This window comes from Schistocerca nitens, chromosome 5 (assembly GCF_023898315.1).
Source record: "Schistocerca nitens isolate TAMUIC-IGC-003100 chromosome 5, iqSchNite1.1, whole genome shotgun sequence".
Classification (NCBI taxonomy): domain Eukaryota; kingdom Metazoa; phylum Arthropoda; class Insecta; order Orthoptera; family Acrididae; genus Schistocerca; species Schistocerca nitens.
Genome location: NC_064618.1, coordinates 597,372,100 through 597,389,341, shown reverse-complemented (window position 1 = coordinate 597,389,341; position 17,242 = coordinate 597,372,100). Strand labels below are relative to the sequence as shown.

Genomic DNA, 17,242 nt, shown 5'->3' with positions numbered 1-17,242 from the left:
AGTAACAATGCGGAATTGATGGAACAGTGGTATTGACCGTCTAGGCATGGCTGACTTGCAGACAATACGAGTCGTGCACCTCCTTTCAGGTGGAATGCCTGGAACTTATCAGCTATCGAACCCCCTCTGTTTAACAGGCGCTGCACATGCGTTGTTGTTTACATCCTTGGGCGGGTTTAGTGAAATCTCTGAACAGTTAAAGGGTCTGTCTCTGTCATACAATATCCACAGTCAACGTCTATCTTCAGGAGTTCTGGGATCCGGGGTGATGCAAAATTTTTTTTGATACGTGTATGTACAGGTATGACACATTTATAAATCTGTCGCTCTTCAGTACACTGTCTACTCAGAAAATGCCGAGCCCTGGAGACTATGAAAGTCTGTAAATGTTATTCATCTGGCAAGCACACAAGAGGGGGGACAGTGCATGAATGTTGGAACTTAAGTACACCCGCCGCTGGAGCTCCGGGAGAGGAATAGTTGCATCTCATTGGCAGCGGCGTAATTGTTCGTGGCAGCTCCCTCGTGCCGCTGTGGCGGCTGTAGGAAACGCGGCGACGTAATTGGCTGCGCGCGTATTTGAAAGTGCGGCCGATACCGTAAAATACAACGCAAAGAGTGAAAAACTAGTACGAAGTAGTGTGAAGACAGGAAGAAAAATCACGTTTAACAGACGAAGAAAAGAAGCGAAAAACGAATAAGGAATTGAAACTGGCACGTCGTCCTTAGTTGGCCCGTCCGAGAAGAGAAATAAACTAAGCGAAATGAAAGAACTCTGCTGCCTTGAAAGAAAAATATTACATGACGGACGAAGCAAAGCAGACTAGCGTAGACAAAGAGGGTACTCCTCGGCAAAAGAAGTCTCTTAGTATCAAACATAGACTTAATTTCAGGACGAAATTTCTGAGATTATATCCTGGGACCCCAGTATTGTATGGATGTGAGGAAGAAGACTACTGAAGGGTTCCGATGCAGTGGTTTTTAATGTTGTTCAATATTAGGTGGGCTGAAAAGGCAAGGAATGAAGAGGTTCTCCGCAATATCGAAGGGGTGACGAAAATTTTCAAAACACTAACAAGAAGAGGGAATAGAATTTTGCGGAAAGTGTTTGGCCGTCGCAGAATAACTTCTATGGTAGTAGATGGAGCTGTAAAGGTTTAAAACTGTAGGGGAAAACAGAGAGTGGAATACACCCAGGTGAATAATTGAGAACGTTTGGCACATGTGCTACCCTGAAAGGAAAAGGGTTTCGTGGCGATCTACATTAAACGAGTCAGAACACTGTGACCGCAAAAAAAGAGACCTCTTTACCTAGATTTGTAATTTGCGAAAGTCCCTTACCTTCTTTTCGTAGCCTAGCCTTAATGACAGTGACTAAGCTAGGGCCCAAGGATAATTTCTTAATTATGATTGTTAGTACGAGTTGACAGGACAGGGCAAGTAGTCATTTTGACAAAATCATATCATACAAGGGTAGAGTTTTATTATCTGACTAATTGAGCTACAGAAAGATGAAAGAGAGATGGTAATTCAGCGTTCCATCGACAGCGTGGGCGTTAGATACGGTGAGCAACCTGGGATTACGAAGTGATGGGGAAGGAAATCGGCTTTGTCCTCATCTAAGAAACCATCCAGACATTGGCCTGGAGTGAGATGGAGAAATCATAGGAAACCTACATCTAGAAAGATAATCTATTTGAACCGTCATCCTCCCGAAAGTACATCATGTACGCTAACCTCTGAACCAGCCCGCTCGGTATTTAACTACTGTACCACACCTTGCGTTCTTTTCTCACTGGTACGCTGCCGAGAGCCACGAATGCCTTTCTGTATTTGCTAAAATGGTGGTATGAGGTAAGGAAAGCTCCTGCAAACGCTGTATTACCATTCTATGATAGTTGTGGTAGAATTACGCGTCTTCTTTCTTTCTGGTAGAGAAAAATGTGTAGAGTTGTTCCCTGAGGCGTTATCTCATCTGCTGGTCACTCCTCTGCGAGCTACGTGTCACCAGACAAGATCCCCGAATGCATACCTGTCCTGGCGGCAGCGAGAATGCGTCGTCTCCAAGGATCACGGACAGAGTGCAGAGAAGGAAAGAGGCGAACACACCACGCCAGTTTCTTCGGGACCTCTCGGTAGCCCCGAAAGCCGCCTCGGGGCGGCACTCGTTCGGGCCAGATCGGCAGCACTCGTCAGCACTCGTGCAGTGGCGGCGCGTCCGAGCTACCGAATCCGGCGAGCCCCGCCAGTAACCGCATCGCCTCCGCGCCGAGAGGTGCGCGCGTCGAGTGGATTCGTTGGTGCGACGCCGCTGTGCAATAGACAGAGAGGGAGCAACTGCAGTCCCGCAACACACCCAGACACTGGTACAATATGTGTGAGCCCCAGGGCGGAAACTGTGGAACCGGCAGCAGTGCTCTGACCGATAATGACAAGCTGTCACGAAAATTAGGAACACTTTCCTCTCAAATACACATGGTGTTTGACAACGTGATGTGCATCATTCCCAAAGAAAAACGTTCCCTACATTTCCATCTCAATCCTACGATCACTTACATAGATAACAGTATCTGAATACAGACAATAATATCACTTCGCACGTTTCGTTTGACACCAACAACTGATGGACTTTAACCTAGTGTGCAATGCATGAAATGACACACTTTCATCCGTATAATGTTCGGGTAAATCTTTCCTATCGTACAATTATTAAAATAGCTGTGTTATTTCAAAATAAAAACAAATGATATGCTGTCTATGAGTGCCGTAAATTTGGACTGATTTTGCTGGTGATGAAAAAATACGCAATGAGGTTATTAGCTACCGACCGTCACGCAAGAATGAGATGGCGGTGGGTCTTCAGCATCGGTTTGCTGTTTTGCTGCAGTGCTGCTGCGTCGAGGGTTACGGAGGAGGAGACCGGTGAGTGATTCATAGCGACCACGAGGTTGCTGCAGATTTCATCTTCGCGAACTCTATTTCCGTGGCCATTGCTTGTTATGGCAACCGAAGGTTGCACTTTGCCACTAATATAAACAATATTTCCTTCAGAGACATCATGTTTCATCGTGTACTTTGTGGTTGTACACCTTTCCAGACTGCAACACACAAAAATTCGTAACTGCCAGTGATTGGAACAGCTTTCAACACGTAATACGAGCAGTTATGACAGACCTTTATTGTTGTTTATTGTGCTACGTCTCGATGTTATTTATCCAACAGCTTCTGCAACAAGTAAACTAATAGGGACTCAGATTCCTGAGTGCATGTCCGTGCTGTATATTATCTCTGAAACCTTTGACACGTGACCTTATTATATTGTCATATTCAGACACGTTTGGCAACGACTTTAGCCAAATCGTATATAGCATTGAAGTGTCAATTGGGATGCGAATGTAGTATTACTTATATCACTCACACGAAAGCGGAACTTGTTCTCCCCAGATGCTATTTATCTAATATGCCTCATTTTTGGTCGGATACCAGTATTTTGTTCAATGAAATTGAAGTATGAAATTCATTGGACGATCCATCATGTAATAACGCATACTGCCCGCTACCGTAAAACTGTTCACCACTTTATTACATTTCAGCTGCCTCAATGCGACTCCATAACGATGACAGCAATAATGATTGCTTTCATACTGGCGTCCTGGTTTCGTTAGATTTTGCGAACCAGTAAATACTGAAACATGGCCGTGTAATGAAATCTGAATTACTCTGTAAAGGTCATCTGCTGGTACGCGTAACCAGCAATTAATTATAAATGACGCTGGCAGACAGTATTCGCTTCTGCAGTGTTATCCTTTGACCAAAACGATCCTCGGACTGAAAATATTGAACACATGTCACGTACTCGCTCGTCATCGAATGCTCGTCATTTAGTTAGGTTTGGCGTCGATGAGCACCTTTTTCCGACATTAATTTTTAATTTTTTAGTATGCAACTGAAGAGTTATTACTTTTTATACCATTCCATTGAGCTACGGCAGTGACCAGTGCTATCTATCTATGGAAAAATAAAACATTATAACATTTCAGCAAAACGTCCCATGACAGTGTACTGACAACATTTTCGATCTATATTAGCTTTCGATCTAGAGAGAGAGAGAAAGAGGAAGAGAGCGAGAGATGTGGGTAGAGGGAGCGAGAGAGAGAGAGAGAGAGAGAGAGAGAGAGAGAGAGAGAGAGAGTGAGTGAGAGAGGTACAATAAATGTCACAGGTTGGCGATGTTTTTCCAGATACCACAGACACCAAAACTGGCAAAAATATCGTAGTCTTGTTTTCCTTGAAAAATATTTACCCGTTGGTGCGTAGCCATTAAGTGAATAAATGCAGTATTGTCTGCCATTAGGTACTAAATGACCGATGCACTAATGATACGTAAACACAACCGATGTCCGTGACAGGATGCTGCGAGAAAGGAGAGGAGAGATGAAAAGGGGTTCCAGGCTCTTTGAGAGATGTCCTAATTAAAAGAGGACCCTCTCATTCTGTTTGATCCAAAAAGCTCATTTTCCTTTCGGGTCGAAATTTGTCACAGGCTGGACACCGTTAATTAGGGACTGGAGTTCAATCTAACAGCGGCGCCTGCGACATCTGAGGATTTGCAGCATGCGTGTGTGTGTGTGTGTGTGTGTGTGTGTGTGAGTGAGTGAGTGAGTACGCTGCCTGGCCGCTAGCGGGCGGCGCCATCTGGGCCGTATAACCTACCTAAATATTTGCCTTCGTACCACTGTGTCTGCACCTTTGTGGGAGTCTGGGTCTGCGACAAGTGCTTGCCCCTCGGGTGGTCAGGTCCCCTTTCAACTACCGAAAACCGTTCCAGGTCCCATGAGAACGACTAATTCTGGATTCACTGGTCTTGATGTTCCTTCCTACCGCTTTCAGGATTCGGTGTTATCCCCGCAACTTTAAATTAAATACCTTTAATTACAAAAATCAAGCCTCATCCGCAGTAGTGACTTACAAGACGATGTTTCAGGTGAAACTGCATGAAAAGTCAAGGCATAATCATCATTGTTATGTTCTAACCACGTAATTAAGTTTCAACTGAATAGAACTCGTAATCTCCAACTTTTATCTGTGAATGATAACAAGCAGGTAAACCACAATCTCCAGTTTATTAAACGATAGCACGAACAGAATGCTCAGTTACCCGGAAGATTTCACTTTCGAGTGAGCATTATATCCCTTCCCCTAGCCTCCATTCCCTCTCTCCCACCATCCTCGCCCTCCCTTTCCCCTTCTACTTCCCCCTCCTGTCACCGCGAGGCCCCTGCAACACAAAACAGAAACGTATTAGCTAGCAGCTGCTCAGTGATAGTTATTATATATAAGGCATGTTAGAAATAATTTTGCTACTCATCTAGATAAATTTATTTAAGTAGATCCTTTAGATTCTTTCTTTCGTTACATTTTTTCTAATTTTGTAAATGTTATATTTGACGAAAAATGCTTCTTCTTATGGTATCAGGTGGAAATGAATCCGTTAGAGCGGAGTTGATTCCTCCGTAATGGAAATTCCTGTTTGAAAAAGAGTGGGCGTGGTAGGGGCAGGGGGAGGGGTGGAAAGTCATGTGAAAGTAATAGCTGATTCTCTTGCTTTGGAAGAGAATGCATCTGAAACTATTGTTCACTGAACATGAAGTTCATTTCTCCACGAATCAGGCCAGTGCAATTAAGTTCATTGAGCTCCCATATCAGAATGCCTTATTGGCGCTCCCAAGGTTCCATTCTGACACACAGCTTCTCACCTTCCTTTCCCGAAACCTGTGGATAATGCTTTAGGCCTGTATTACGCTGTAAAAGAGAACTGACGAAAATATCTTTAATAAAAGATGTTGACGGTGTATTGGGGGTACATTTACTGTACAATAACGCGGTAAAAGGCTGGTCAGAGAACTCTGACAGTGAAATACGGGCATTTGACGCCAATCTGATATGAAAACTGACCAAAAAGGAGGAAAGGTTCGAACTTTGATCCGGCAGTCCGGTAACCTTTCGGAACGGGGAACATTCACTTAACTCCAAATGTTACGAGGGAATCTCCGGCTCCTAAGGAATATATACGTACAATAGTTTAGTTGTCAGTAGTGAATTCCGATTAAGACGAAATGTTTTTCTAGCCTACAGTGTTGGTGTAATTTATAATCCAATAAATTAAATGAAAGAACTTGCGATCAGTGGCATCACTGAGGAATCCTCTGAGATAAATATCATGAGTAACGGTAATGAAATAATGTTCTACCTGAATAAGCTACAACGCAGGTACTGTTTTGAACAACGTCACCATCTACTTTTTCTTCTCCTTTAGTTTTCCTTCAGTGAAAGTAGGATTGTTCACAATATTAAAAATTGTTTTACATTTTTCTGTTCATTAACATAGCACTTATATAGCGTGCTTGTTAATTCATAATTTATCATGATGATGGTTTATTTGTACGTCAGCGACACACGTAAGTAGACCTCACAGTATCGTTGTTACCTACTCATGTACAAATGAGTCGCATTTATATAAACGCGTTGCAGCACTACAGATCTAAAAAAATTCTTGACGACGTATTCCGTTGTACACCCTAAAGACTTATATTACACTGCGTGCTTTGCTAGTGCGATGACGTGATCATATTTTCAAAGGATGCCGCTGACCGACTTTGTTTGGAAACACGCACCCTCAGTGCTTTGAAAAATTCACGTGTTTAGAAACTGAATTAACGTTTAACAAGCGTGCTCAAAACCCAATATCGGTTCTGAACATGGATTATCCATAGTAATTAGTTTACGCAAAATTGAAGCTATTATTGTTAATTAGACAAAGAGTTCATTATATTGTGTGGCATTAACGAAAATCTAATTACCTCTGAAGGGCTTGCTGATGACACAGTCGAGCGTTTCCAGTCGCAAAAAAAGCTAACGAGTAGGTTAAGCGACGGGAAGCTTTGCCCGTCGCCAGGTTTTATTATCACACTTGCTTTAAATACAGGTTTTTTTTCTTTTTTTTTGCGTTTCATCGTCTGCTTAGCACTAATGCAGCGAAACGTAAACTAAAATCAAGGAACCGAAAAGCAGATACTTGCTGCAGTTATTGTAGTGCATTTACCAGCTGACTTAATGTGGAATACCATGTAAATTTCGATTTTACCATCTCTATCGTTGTCACTTTCACGGCAATGTACCTAGCTGCATTAGGACTCTCTGTTGTAGGCCTTACTTCTGTAGCAGCTCTACAAGGAACATTTTCAGCTGGTTGCACGCCTTGGTACTCGTTTCTATGTTAGTAGTGCATACAACTATTTTAACATCATTATAATGATCACAGGATAAATCAAGAATAAAGGCAAAGTGAAAAGCTCATTTTTTCACTTCAGTGACTGAACCCTAGACAGTGAAGTGGATACTTAGAGAACCAATTCGTATCCATCCCTATAGACAGCCCCTTCATGAAAGTAATAACTTTATGGTAAACTGGATAAGTGTGAAATTTTGAACTGTCGTTAAAAGTTTAGATAAAGTTTCATTTCTGCCTTTAGATTTAAATATCTTTTGCTTATTTGTAGTAATTTGTTCAAATACTTGACTATAAATGTTTTATGATCAAATATTGTAGATGGAAAGACAGGTTCCGTGTTTTCATGACGTTTGTCTATTTACCACCGCAGAAAATCTATCTTTTATACCTTGTTGTTGTTTCCTTCTCTCCGAATACTGGTTTGGTGCTCCATTCTGGGCTGGTCTATCTCTTCATAGCTACTGCAACCTACATTCACTTAAACCTGTTCACTGTAGTTAGTCCCTGGTCTCCCTCTACAATTTCTACGTCCGTCCCTCCCTCCCTACTCCCCCCCTCCCCTCACACACGCACACTCACTACCATCTACAACTGAAATGCCTGTTCCTTGGTGCCTCAGGATGTGTCCACTCAGTGGTTCCCTTCTTTAAGTCGCATTGTGCCATATTTTTTCCCCAGTACGGTGTCGTTCCCCTTCATCACTTATCCGATCCACCCATCTAATATTCAGCACTGAACTATAGTACCAAATTCTAAAAGTTTCTATACTAGTCTTTATACTGTCCTTTGTCCAAGTTTCTTTTCATACAAGGCTAAGCTTCAGATAAATACTTTAGTAAAATACTTGCTAACACTTAAACTCACGTTAGATGTTAAAATATTTCTATTCTAAGAGAAGTCGTATGGTCATTTTTTTCACATGTTTTTACATATCTCTGGAAATCAAACCGATCTTACCCGAGATCGGCTTCTACCAGTCTTCCTACTCTTCTGTAAGTAATTCTTGTTGGTGTTTCGAACCTTGATTTATGAAACTGCTAGGTCGGTAACATTCGCACCTGTTGGCACCTGAGTTCTTTGAAATTGTGTTTATTACATTCTTCTCAATGTTTAGGGCATTTTACGTGTCTCCTACATCTTACATACCAGGTGGAGAAGTGTTGTCATGATTCGCTCTCTGAAGGACCTCTATAATTCTGATGGAATATCATCTACTCATGGAGCCATATTTCAGCTTATATCTTTCAGTGTTCTATCAGACTGCTCTGGCAGTAGTATATCTTCTGTCTCGTCTTCATCTGCCTCCTCTTCTGTTTCCGTAATCGTGTCTTGAAGTTTTTCGCCTTTATATTGACCTTCCAACTATTCCTTCCACTTTCTTTGTTCACTAAGTGCTTACCATCTGAGATCTTGATATTCACATAGCTGTTCCTTTTATTTCTATTAAAAGTTTAAATTTTTCCTCAAAAAATAAACATGTGTTGGAGCACGCATGAATACTATGGCACTTCGTCATCAGTTCCTTTGCTACCTCTGAAAAAAATTGGCCGTGTCAAAGGAACAATCCCCGTATATGACTTAGGGAAATCACGAAATACCTACAGCTGGATGGCCTGGCGGGAATATGAATCACCCTCCTCTCGAATATGAAGCAGTCCTATGTCGGACAACTGCTGTGCTTCGTTCGTTGCTTTTTTATTGTTTCGGCTTCGTCTTCATTATGTCGTTGTTATATAACAGCTGATATTACACTGGACCCCATGGGGATCGTTGTCAGGAAAATATTACCTGCTACCCACGTTTCATTATACCCTAATGATAAATTGTCAGATTTTATATTACAAATTTCAGTGCTTACCACTTTCTGGTCGCGCAGGTTTGTGAAATTAGAGTTTAATTTTATTATGTTATGTTTAATATATCATTCTTACACACTTCGTGTTCTAGTAAGAACAAATTTTACACTTTATTAGAGATTAATGTGTTGACTCATACAGAGTGTGTGTGTGTGTTTGCGTGTGTGTCAATGCGCGGTGAGAGGAGGGTGGGTGGTGGGGGAGTGGAGACTGCTCAAGATGACTTTAGACACAGATAGTAACTTAGTACATGTCCTTTTTGAACTAATTCTGTCCGAATGGGACTGACGCGGCGCAGTGGTTACCATTTCGTACGTTGTGGATCAACACGGATACTGTATAGGTCGACACAAGGGCAATGTGTAACGGCTTCCAGGGCGAGACACGTTTTTAAATCGGTTTGCAGTGTTATTGAGTAATGTATGTACTGAAAAACTTGTCGAGTTTTTAAATCAACAGTAATGAGAGATAATTTGGCAACTACGTTACTGAAAATAGAATCTTAACAAATCTTTTTCTTTCAATGTTCCATCAATATGTTTGTTAGAATTTAAATGAGAAGTGTTTCACCCGACAGTTACAATACGCACTTTGTTCGCCATATTGAAATTTTGTCTACTCTTGCAGCCAAAGTAACCGTTTTCAGTTCAAGCTAATAATCAATTTGCAGGAACTCTGAATACGTCGCCATCGTATGACTCCTTAGTAAGACGTAATTTTTACATGTCATTAATAAAGGCCAGATTGAAACAGAAGACATAATCAATCTCCCTAATTTGTAAATTTCCTTCTCAAGGACTGAATTCTCCTACTTAAGAGTGCTATACGAATACTGAATACATGTTTACGTAATCCAATTTACTCCCTATAATACGTATTATAAGTTCTTTAAATACCAAGTGTTACTCGTGATTTAACAATCCATTGTTTTCCTATATCCTTATCGCTATGAAAGTTTCTTGTATTTTCAGTAAATTTCCAGCCCAATTCATGGTAAAATTTTTAAACTAACACGACGAATATCATCTTTGCAGAGTGTGGGAATACCAAACACTTCACTGTGAAAGCAATATTTGTACCCTCTCTTACAAAAATAAACGTACAGGTACGTGAGCATCGGATTGGAAGATGAACGAATGGTTTTCGAACGTCGTGATGAAACGAGTTTGGAGACTGCGAACTGGAACTGGATTCCGAATAAAATACGACGACCGCTGGAATTCTGTAATTGGCAAAGGCTTGCAACTCGCGATACTGGGACCATAATTTATTGGACATCGAACGCACATTGGCAATCAGCTAGAAGGGGCGAAAGGCACTTAAACCTCATCCAACATTCAGCAGCTCTTTCGCCTACAGCTGCCCACAGTGACTAACCAAATGCCTCGTTCTGCGTCGACCACCTCGACAAACGAAAAATCAAAACTGCAAGACGCTTTACATTCAAAGTGTTTCATTTAAAAGAAAGAGAGGACTACATGGCTTTCCTTTACAACAGACTATGTTACTCATTTCTTTTCTTTTTTTCTAAACATTTCCTTTTGATATTACATATCACGACAAAAATAAGTTAATTTTTAACGTTCCCCTTTCTTTTTGTTCGTCCGCTCAGCTTTAGTTATTCATTTCACATTTATACGCTGTCGATTTCAGAGCGATGTGGCTCAGTATTCAGATCGACTTACAAGGACAGATCACAAAGGACTGAAGCTGTGGTCCAAATTAAAACGTTAGAACTGCAGTCTTTCCAGGCTTGTGTTTACTTCTCTGGTGACATCTGCATTCTGGGATTTGGTTACACTGTTTAGCCTATTTGTACAAGTAAAACACTGAATACATTCGTCCATGTTGCAGTACATGTCTGAAAATTTGATGATCGAACGCGATGATGCTCCACACAACAGGAAATGTGACAGAAAAATACGCCTATGGCCAAAGACTAAGGCACAAAACTAGACGTCACGTAAGATATAATACTAGATCATACATAATCTACGCACTAGTGACTACCAACTCCTATTTCATCTCTTTAATTACTGCAATACTATCGTACATTTCCTGAACAAATACAACCATTCTATTAGGCGCCCCATAAATTAAAATTTTTTGGGAATATATGAATATTACTGTCGAAAAAATTTATTGATTTACTTCTGTTATTGGACTTTTTCATAGGCACGATGCAAACTCATTGATAAACTCTAAACTTGGAAGCACCAAGAGAAGAAGCTGTGCAGAGCGAGCACATCAGTCACCGGCACTTTGCAATATCATACTTCGCCTACATATACTACTTCCTCAAATTCGTTGCATGCCAACTACGGACCATGTCAGTATAAATGTTTATTTCTCTTATCATTCATCTTTCTCCAAAACTCTTTCATGTTCTCAGAATGTGCCCTTTTCCTGTCATATGACCATCAGAGAACAGGTTTTTCTGTTTTAGTTACCTGAAAGCCTTTGAATGTCTTCAATCCTAGTCTCGGTTTGTCTTTCCTGAGTGAGGTCTTCTGTTCGATCCGCATTTCTTCTAAGTCATTCTTTGTCTTGCCTCCCTACACACTTTCATTGTCTGTTTTCTTGTTTTGGAAGAACGTGTCGATCTCCTTTGTTAATCTGTCTTCCATCTCTCCCTCTAGACATCCATAGATGATTGTAGCATGTCTTTACCTGATCGCTTCTATTATTTTAGGCTAGTATTCTGTTATAATTATACTGTTCTATTATTTTATGGTGGAATGAGCATAATTGAATATTTTGTCTCAAAACCAAATTGCCGTCTGTTTTTCTTGAGTGGTCCTACTATTTTTCACAGGAGTGTTCTCTCTATCATTTCCAAATATTCTAACGCCCTTTTCAGTCCGGATAAAAGTAGTACTTCCATTTCTTAACGGACGTCTGGTTTCAAAACTGCATTATAAAGGGTTGAGAGGAACCTGGGTACTTAAAAGAAAACAACCAGCGCGCGATATTGGGTTTTTATGAGCTTTTTGAATTTTTTATTTTCGTAGTGACGGTTGAGTGGTTCAGTTTAAATCCCTATGATTCATTTATTCAGAATACTAACCCTTTGTTACAACTACGTTCTTAGTGCATCTTTTCTTGCCTTGCAAACATTGATAGAATCTCCTCCCCCCACTGGCCTGTTTGGCCAAAATAAAGAAATAATTCAGGAGAGAAAAGACCCTAGAAATTAGTCCAGATGTATATTAGTCCAAATCTATTCCTTTCTGCATGCCTTCAAAACGTAATAAATTGTACTTTACAGTCATTACGATTCAACTTCACGTTAATTTTTTCTTTTTCTGGAAGTGTTAAAGTTATTTTGCTGTATTTCTTACATTGCAAGAAACGGGAAAACACAAGATTAATTCTTGTGACAATAAATATTTTCCGTCGATAAATATAATGACTCCTTTTCATTTTTGTAAGGCTAACTATGTATACTTTTGATGTTAATCAAATTTTAGTAATTTAATTTAGTTGGGTTTTATTGGTTTTTGATGAGTTTTTAAGTGGTTTCCTTTAAAACCCATGTGGGTCTTTTTTAGTAGATTTAAATTACAACAACCATAATTTAACACCTTCAGAAAAATATTTTTTCAGATTTCTCGTTTTCATATATAGGCCTACTCTTTTCATTCTTTCGTTCCTGATTTCAATTGTTTCGTACTTTACTTGATTTTTTCGTCTATATTTTCACCCAGCTTCTGAAGGTGGCTGGGGTAAAATACAGGGAGCGAAATGCTATTTACAATTTGTACAGAAACCAAATGGCAGTTATAAGAGTCGAGATGCATGAAAGGGAAGCAGTGGTTGGGAAGGGAGTGAGACGGGGTTGCAGCCTCTCCCGGATGTTATTCAATCGGTATATTGAACAAGCAGTGAAGGAAACAAAAGAAAAATTTGGATTAGGTATTAAAATCCAAGGAGAAGATAAAAAAACCTTGAGGTTGGCCGATGACATTGTAATTCTGTCAGAGACAGCAAAGGACTTGGAAGAGCAGTTGAACGGAATGGATAGCGTCTTGAAAGGAGGATATAAAATGAACATCAACAAAAGCAAAACGAGGATAATGGAATGTAGTCGAATTAAGTCGGGTGATGCTGAGGGAATTAGATTGGGAAATGAGACACTTAAAGTAGTAAAGGAGTTTTGCTATTTGGGGAGCTAAATAACTGATGATGGTCGAAGTAGAGAGGATATAAAATGTAGACTGGCAATGGCAAGGAAAGCGTTTCTGAAGAAGAGAAATTTGTTAACATCGAGTATAGATTTAAATGTCAGGAAGTCGTTTCTGAAAGTATTTGTGTGGAGTGTAGCCATGTATGGAAGTGAAACATGGACGATAAATAGTTTGGACAAGAAGAGAATTGAAGCTTTCGAAATGTGGTGCTACAGAAGAATGCTGAAGATTAGATGGGTAGATCACATAACTAATGAGGTATTGAATAGAACTGGGGAGAAGAGGACTTTGTGGCACAACCTGAGAAGAAGAAGGGACCCGTTGGTAGGACATGTTCTGGGGCATCAAGGGATCACTAATTTAGCATTGGAGGGCAGCGTAGAGGGTAAAAATCGTAGAGGGAGACCAAGAGATGAATACACCAAGCAGATTCAGAAGGATGTAGGTTGCAGTAGGTACTGGGAGATGAAGAAGCTTGCACAGGATAGAGTAGCATGGAGAGCTGCATCAAACCAGTCTCAGGACTGAAGACCACAACAACAACATTAAAATTTTCTATCTTGTTAATGTTGCTGTACTTGATTTTTAAAATTCTTAATGAGATACTTTCATAGATCACGTATTCTGTCGTTTCAAATGATATCTATAGACCCGGATTCTCAGCTCTTTCCTTCAGAGTTCTGATCTTTTTCTTTGCAGTCTCTGATGTTCCTTCTATTGTTAAGAGATCGCCTGCAAAGGTCAAACAAATTACTGCTTCTTCCGATTTACACAGCCTTATGTAGTTATTGCTTTTTGTTTTCCCTCCTAAATAATAAAGGTGACAAAATCACCTCCTAATCTGACTCCTAATACAATTTGGAAGGGACTAGAAGTTGTTCCGAGAAATTTATGTTTAGATACTGTCTTCTTAGGCGTTTATTTAGTTAGTTCCAGAGTTTTCGTACGTACTGCAAATTCCATCTGGATTTTGCGAAGAAATTCTCTGCCTGTTGAATCATATGTCTTTTCAAACTCAACGAATATTAACGCTACCTTGTTATTTGATAGTTTAATATACTTAATTATTTGTTTAGGGCTTAGAATTTGTTCTGGACAGGATCTGTTATTCTTAATTCCAATTTGTTTATCTAATTGAAGAGATAATGTGCCCAGAAAAGATTTTGTATTCTAATGATAGTAATGAAGTTCCTCTGTAATCACTGGTATATCTTTTGTGCCCTTTCTTCTGAAGTGTGTGAATGAGTGAGACCTGTCACATTCTGAAACTCAGTGTCCCAGATATTATATAGCATTTCTTTTATTACTGTGACACCTAGACCTCCACCAGCTTTTAGAATTTTTCCTATGAGCCCATCTTCATTGGGACTTCGTTGTGTTTTAATTGTTTATGTAAGTTTTAATCATATCGATGCTTGGTGGTTTTGAATTTTCATTTGGAATATTATCGTGGAATTTCAGTTGTGTGGCCGATGTTTCTCAGTTCAATAGCTTTTCGAAATAAGCCGCCAATAACTTAGTTTCCTTCATTGTTAAGTGCATGTTTGCACTTTCTTTCTTGAAGCATAGCAATTGTATGTTTTGTAAAAATCTCTTATGTTTTATAAAGTGTCCTCTATACTTTTAAACTGCTCCTTTACAAAGAACTTCTTTTGTGCCCTAATAATTATCTGCACGCTTCTTCTCAAACAGACACATTTTTAATATACTGTTAGTTTTTCTGCTATAACAGCTGTTCCAAGCTTTCTTTTTTGTCTAAGTGCCTCTTCACATTTACTATTCCACAACCTGTGCGTACTTTACTACTTCAGATGCAATATGTTTAACTGTTTCTGTGAAGTTTTTGGCATCAGTATTCATCTCCTTCAGCATCTTATGAAAATCGTATTCCTTTTCTTTCAGGGTTTCGTTATACATTTTCTTAGTCGTACTGATTTTTCTGTGACTTTATGTTTTGTAATAAATCCCACGTGGATGTCAGATGGGCAGTGACCGTAATCAACTTCCATTCCTCTCTTGATTCTTCTGTTCTTCTTTCTTTTGTTATTACTTTTAATAGTAATATTTTAGGAGGATTAAGAAAAATTATTTCCAAGTTTTAATTACTCATCCTTACATGATTCGTGACATATTTCCACATCTGTATCAATATCTATACTCTGAAAGCTTGCGATGCATAGCACAAAGTACCTCCGATACCTCTCTCTTTATATCCCTATCCTCTTAACATTCGTGAAGGATACACGGGAAGAACGATAAAAGTTGCATGAGCTCTAATTTCCGTAATTTTCTCGACGTCGTAATTTCTCGAGACATATATGAGAGGAAGTAATATGATACCCGAATCTTCTCTCGAAGCGCCCACCACTGGAATTTGTTGAGCATTGTTACGCTCTCGCACCTACTGAATCATCCAACTACAAAACACACTGCTCTTCGTTGGATCTTATCTCTTCCCTTAATCCAAAGTGGTAAAGACTATATATGGATGACCAATAATCATGAACAGATCGAACATGAGTTTTGTAAGGCAGTGCTTTCACGGATGAATAAGATTTATATAGGTGAATAATCAGTGTTTAGCTAACCGGTAATAGGAGAAACTCCTGAAGAAGATCCCAGCACAAGGCTCGAAACGTCGACTGTGTAGAGAAAACTGAATAGGAAAATGACGCGGCTTAACAGTCTAGAATATTTGATCTTGTTGAGCTTTACCTGCTGGTACGATACTCGATAACCTCATATTCTGTCCAATAACGACAGGATGTCGTAGGGGAATGGTAAGTCTTCAGGGATATGACAAGACCGCTCGTTTGAGGCAAAAAACTTCTTATGTACTACGGTTTCTTAGACAGAACACATTTAGTGCATTTGATGCTTGACTTTACGCACGACTGGTTTGAATCATCCTTAACAAAGATAATGCAAAAAGTTGTACCGAATAATTCAAATGACGTTGAGGAGGTAGGAAGTTTTAGTGACTGGGTAGAAACCACGAAGTGAATCCAACAGGGTACTATTTTTGGCGCACTCCTACTCATATGGCAGAAAGGTATTCCGAGCTAAGCGGCTGAGAGCAACGGGGTAGATTGGGCTGGACTAAAACGTGAAACTGGTTGGGTGGGTAAGACAAACACATGCGTGCCACCATTCGGAATAGAGCGTATGTCCATACGAAGTTTTTTACTTCGAATGAGGGTGCCTGTCATATCACTGGATATTGATGATTCCTCCTGAAACACCCAGTGTGGAATGCAATACTATAATAAAGGAATAGAGTTTCTTCTAAGATGGCGCTTTGTCAGAATGAACTGTGTTCCGATACAACGTCTGTTTTTGTAAATAAGAGTTTCGTTGTCGAAAACGTTATAACGCTCACTATAAAGCGGGTTCCGCACTTCTACAATAAACTGACGATAGCTTTATAGGCGTGCAACTATGAGTATTCTCCCGACGATCTTTCTTGAAGACGCGACCGACGTTCGCTTCTTGCCTTCGCTGCACCAGCGACCTACGATAATATGCTGATAGAAGTGGAGTAAGTTTTTCTGCATAATCACTATACAGTCGAAAAAGTATCTCATCCAGTCCGAATGCCTTTCCACTGCTGGGTGATTGTAATTGAATTTATTTTTATGTTACGACTACTAGGCTGTCTAGAAGCCACGACGGTTATGACAGCACATACATGTAAATAGCAAACAAACATAGGAATTTAACTAAGGTACGAGCGGTGTTACGAGACAACATTCAGTACAGAGCCTGTTTGCTGAGAGCGATTTGCATCCGCGCCCAAGCAGCGTCGGCAGGCGACCTTGAGCGGGGCAGGGGAGCAGCGCCCTCTCCTGCCAAGGCCTCGGGCAATCTCCAGACGCTCCGAAATTGAGCAATATCTCTTGTGGTCCCGG

The 17,242-nt window shown here is 40.2% G+C and overlaps 1 protein-coding gene across 1 annotated transcript in view; it reads left to right on the top strand.

Moving 5' to 3' along the window:
- The first annotated feature begins 2,267 nt into the window (after window positions 1–2,267).
- The window catches only part of LOC126259988 (nephrin-like), a 666,808-nt gene continuing 651,833 nt past the window's right edge, over window positions 2,268–17,242 (top strand). The window contains exon 1 of the mRNA XM_049957120.1: window positions 2,268–2,922. Within this exon, the coding sequence (XP_049813077.1) occupies window positions 2,793–2,922 (130 nt within the window). The 5' untranslated portion in view covers window positions 2,268–2,792. The remainder of the gene's footprint in view (window positions 2,923–17,242) is intronic.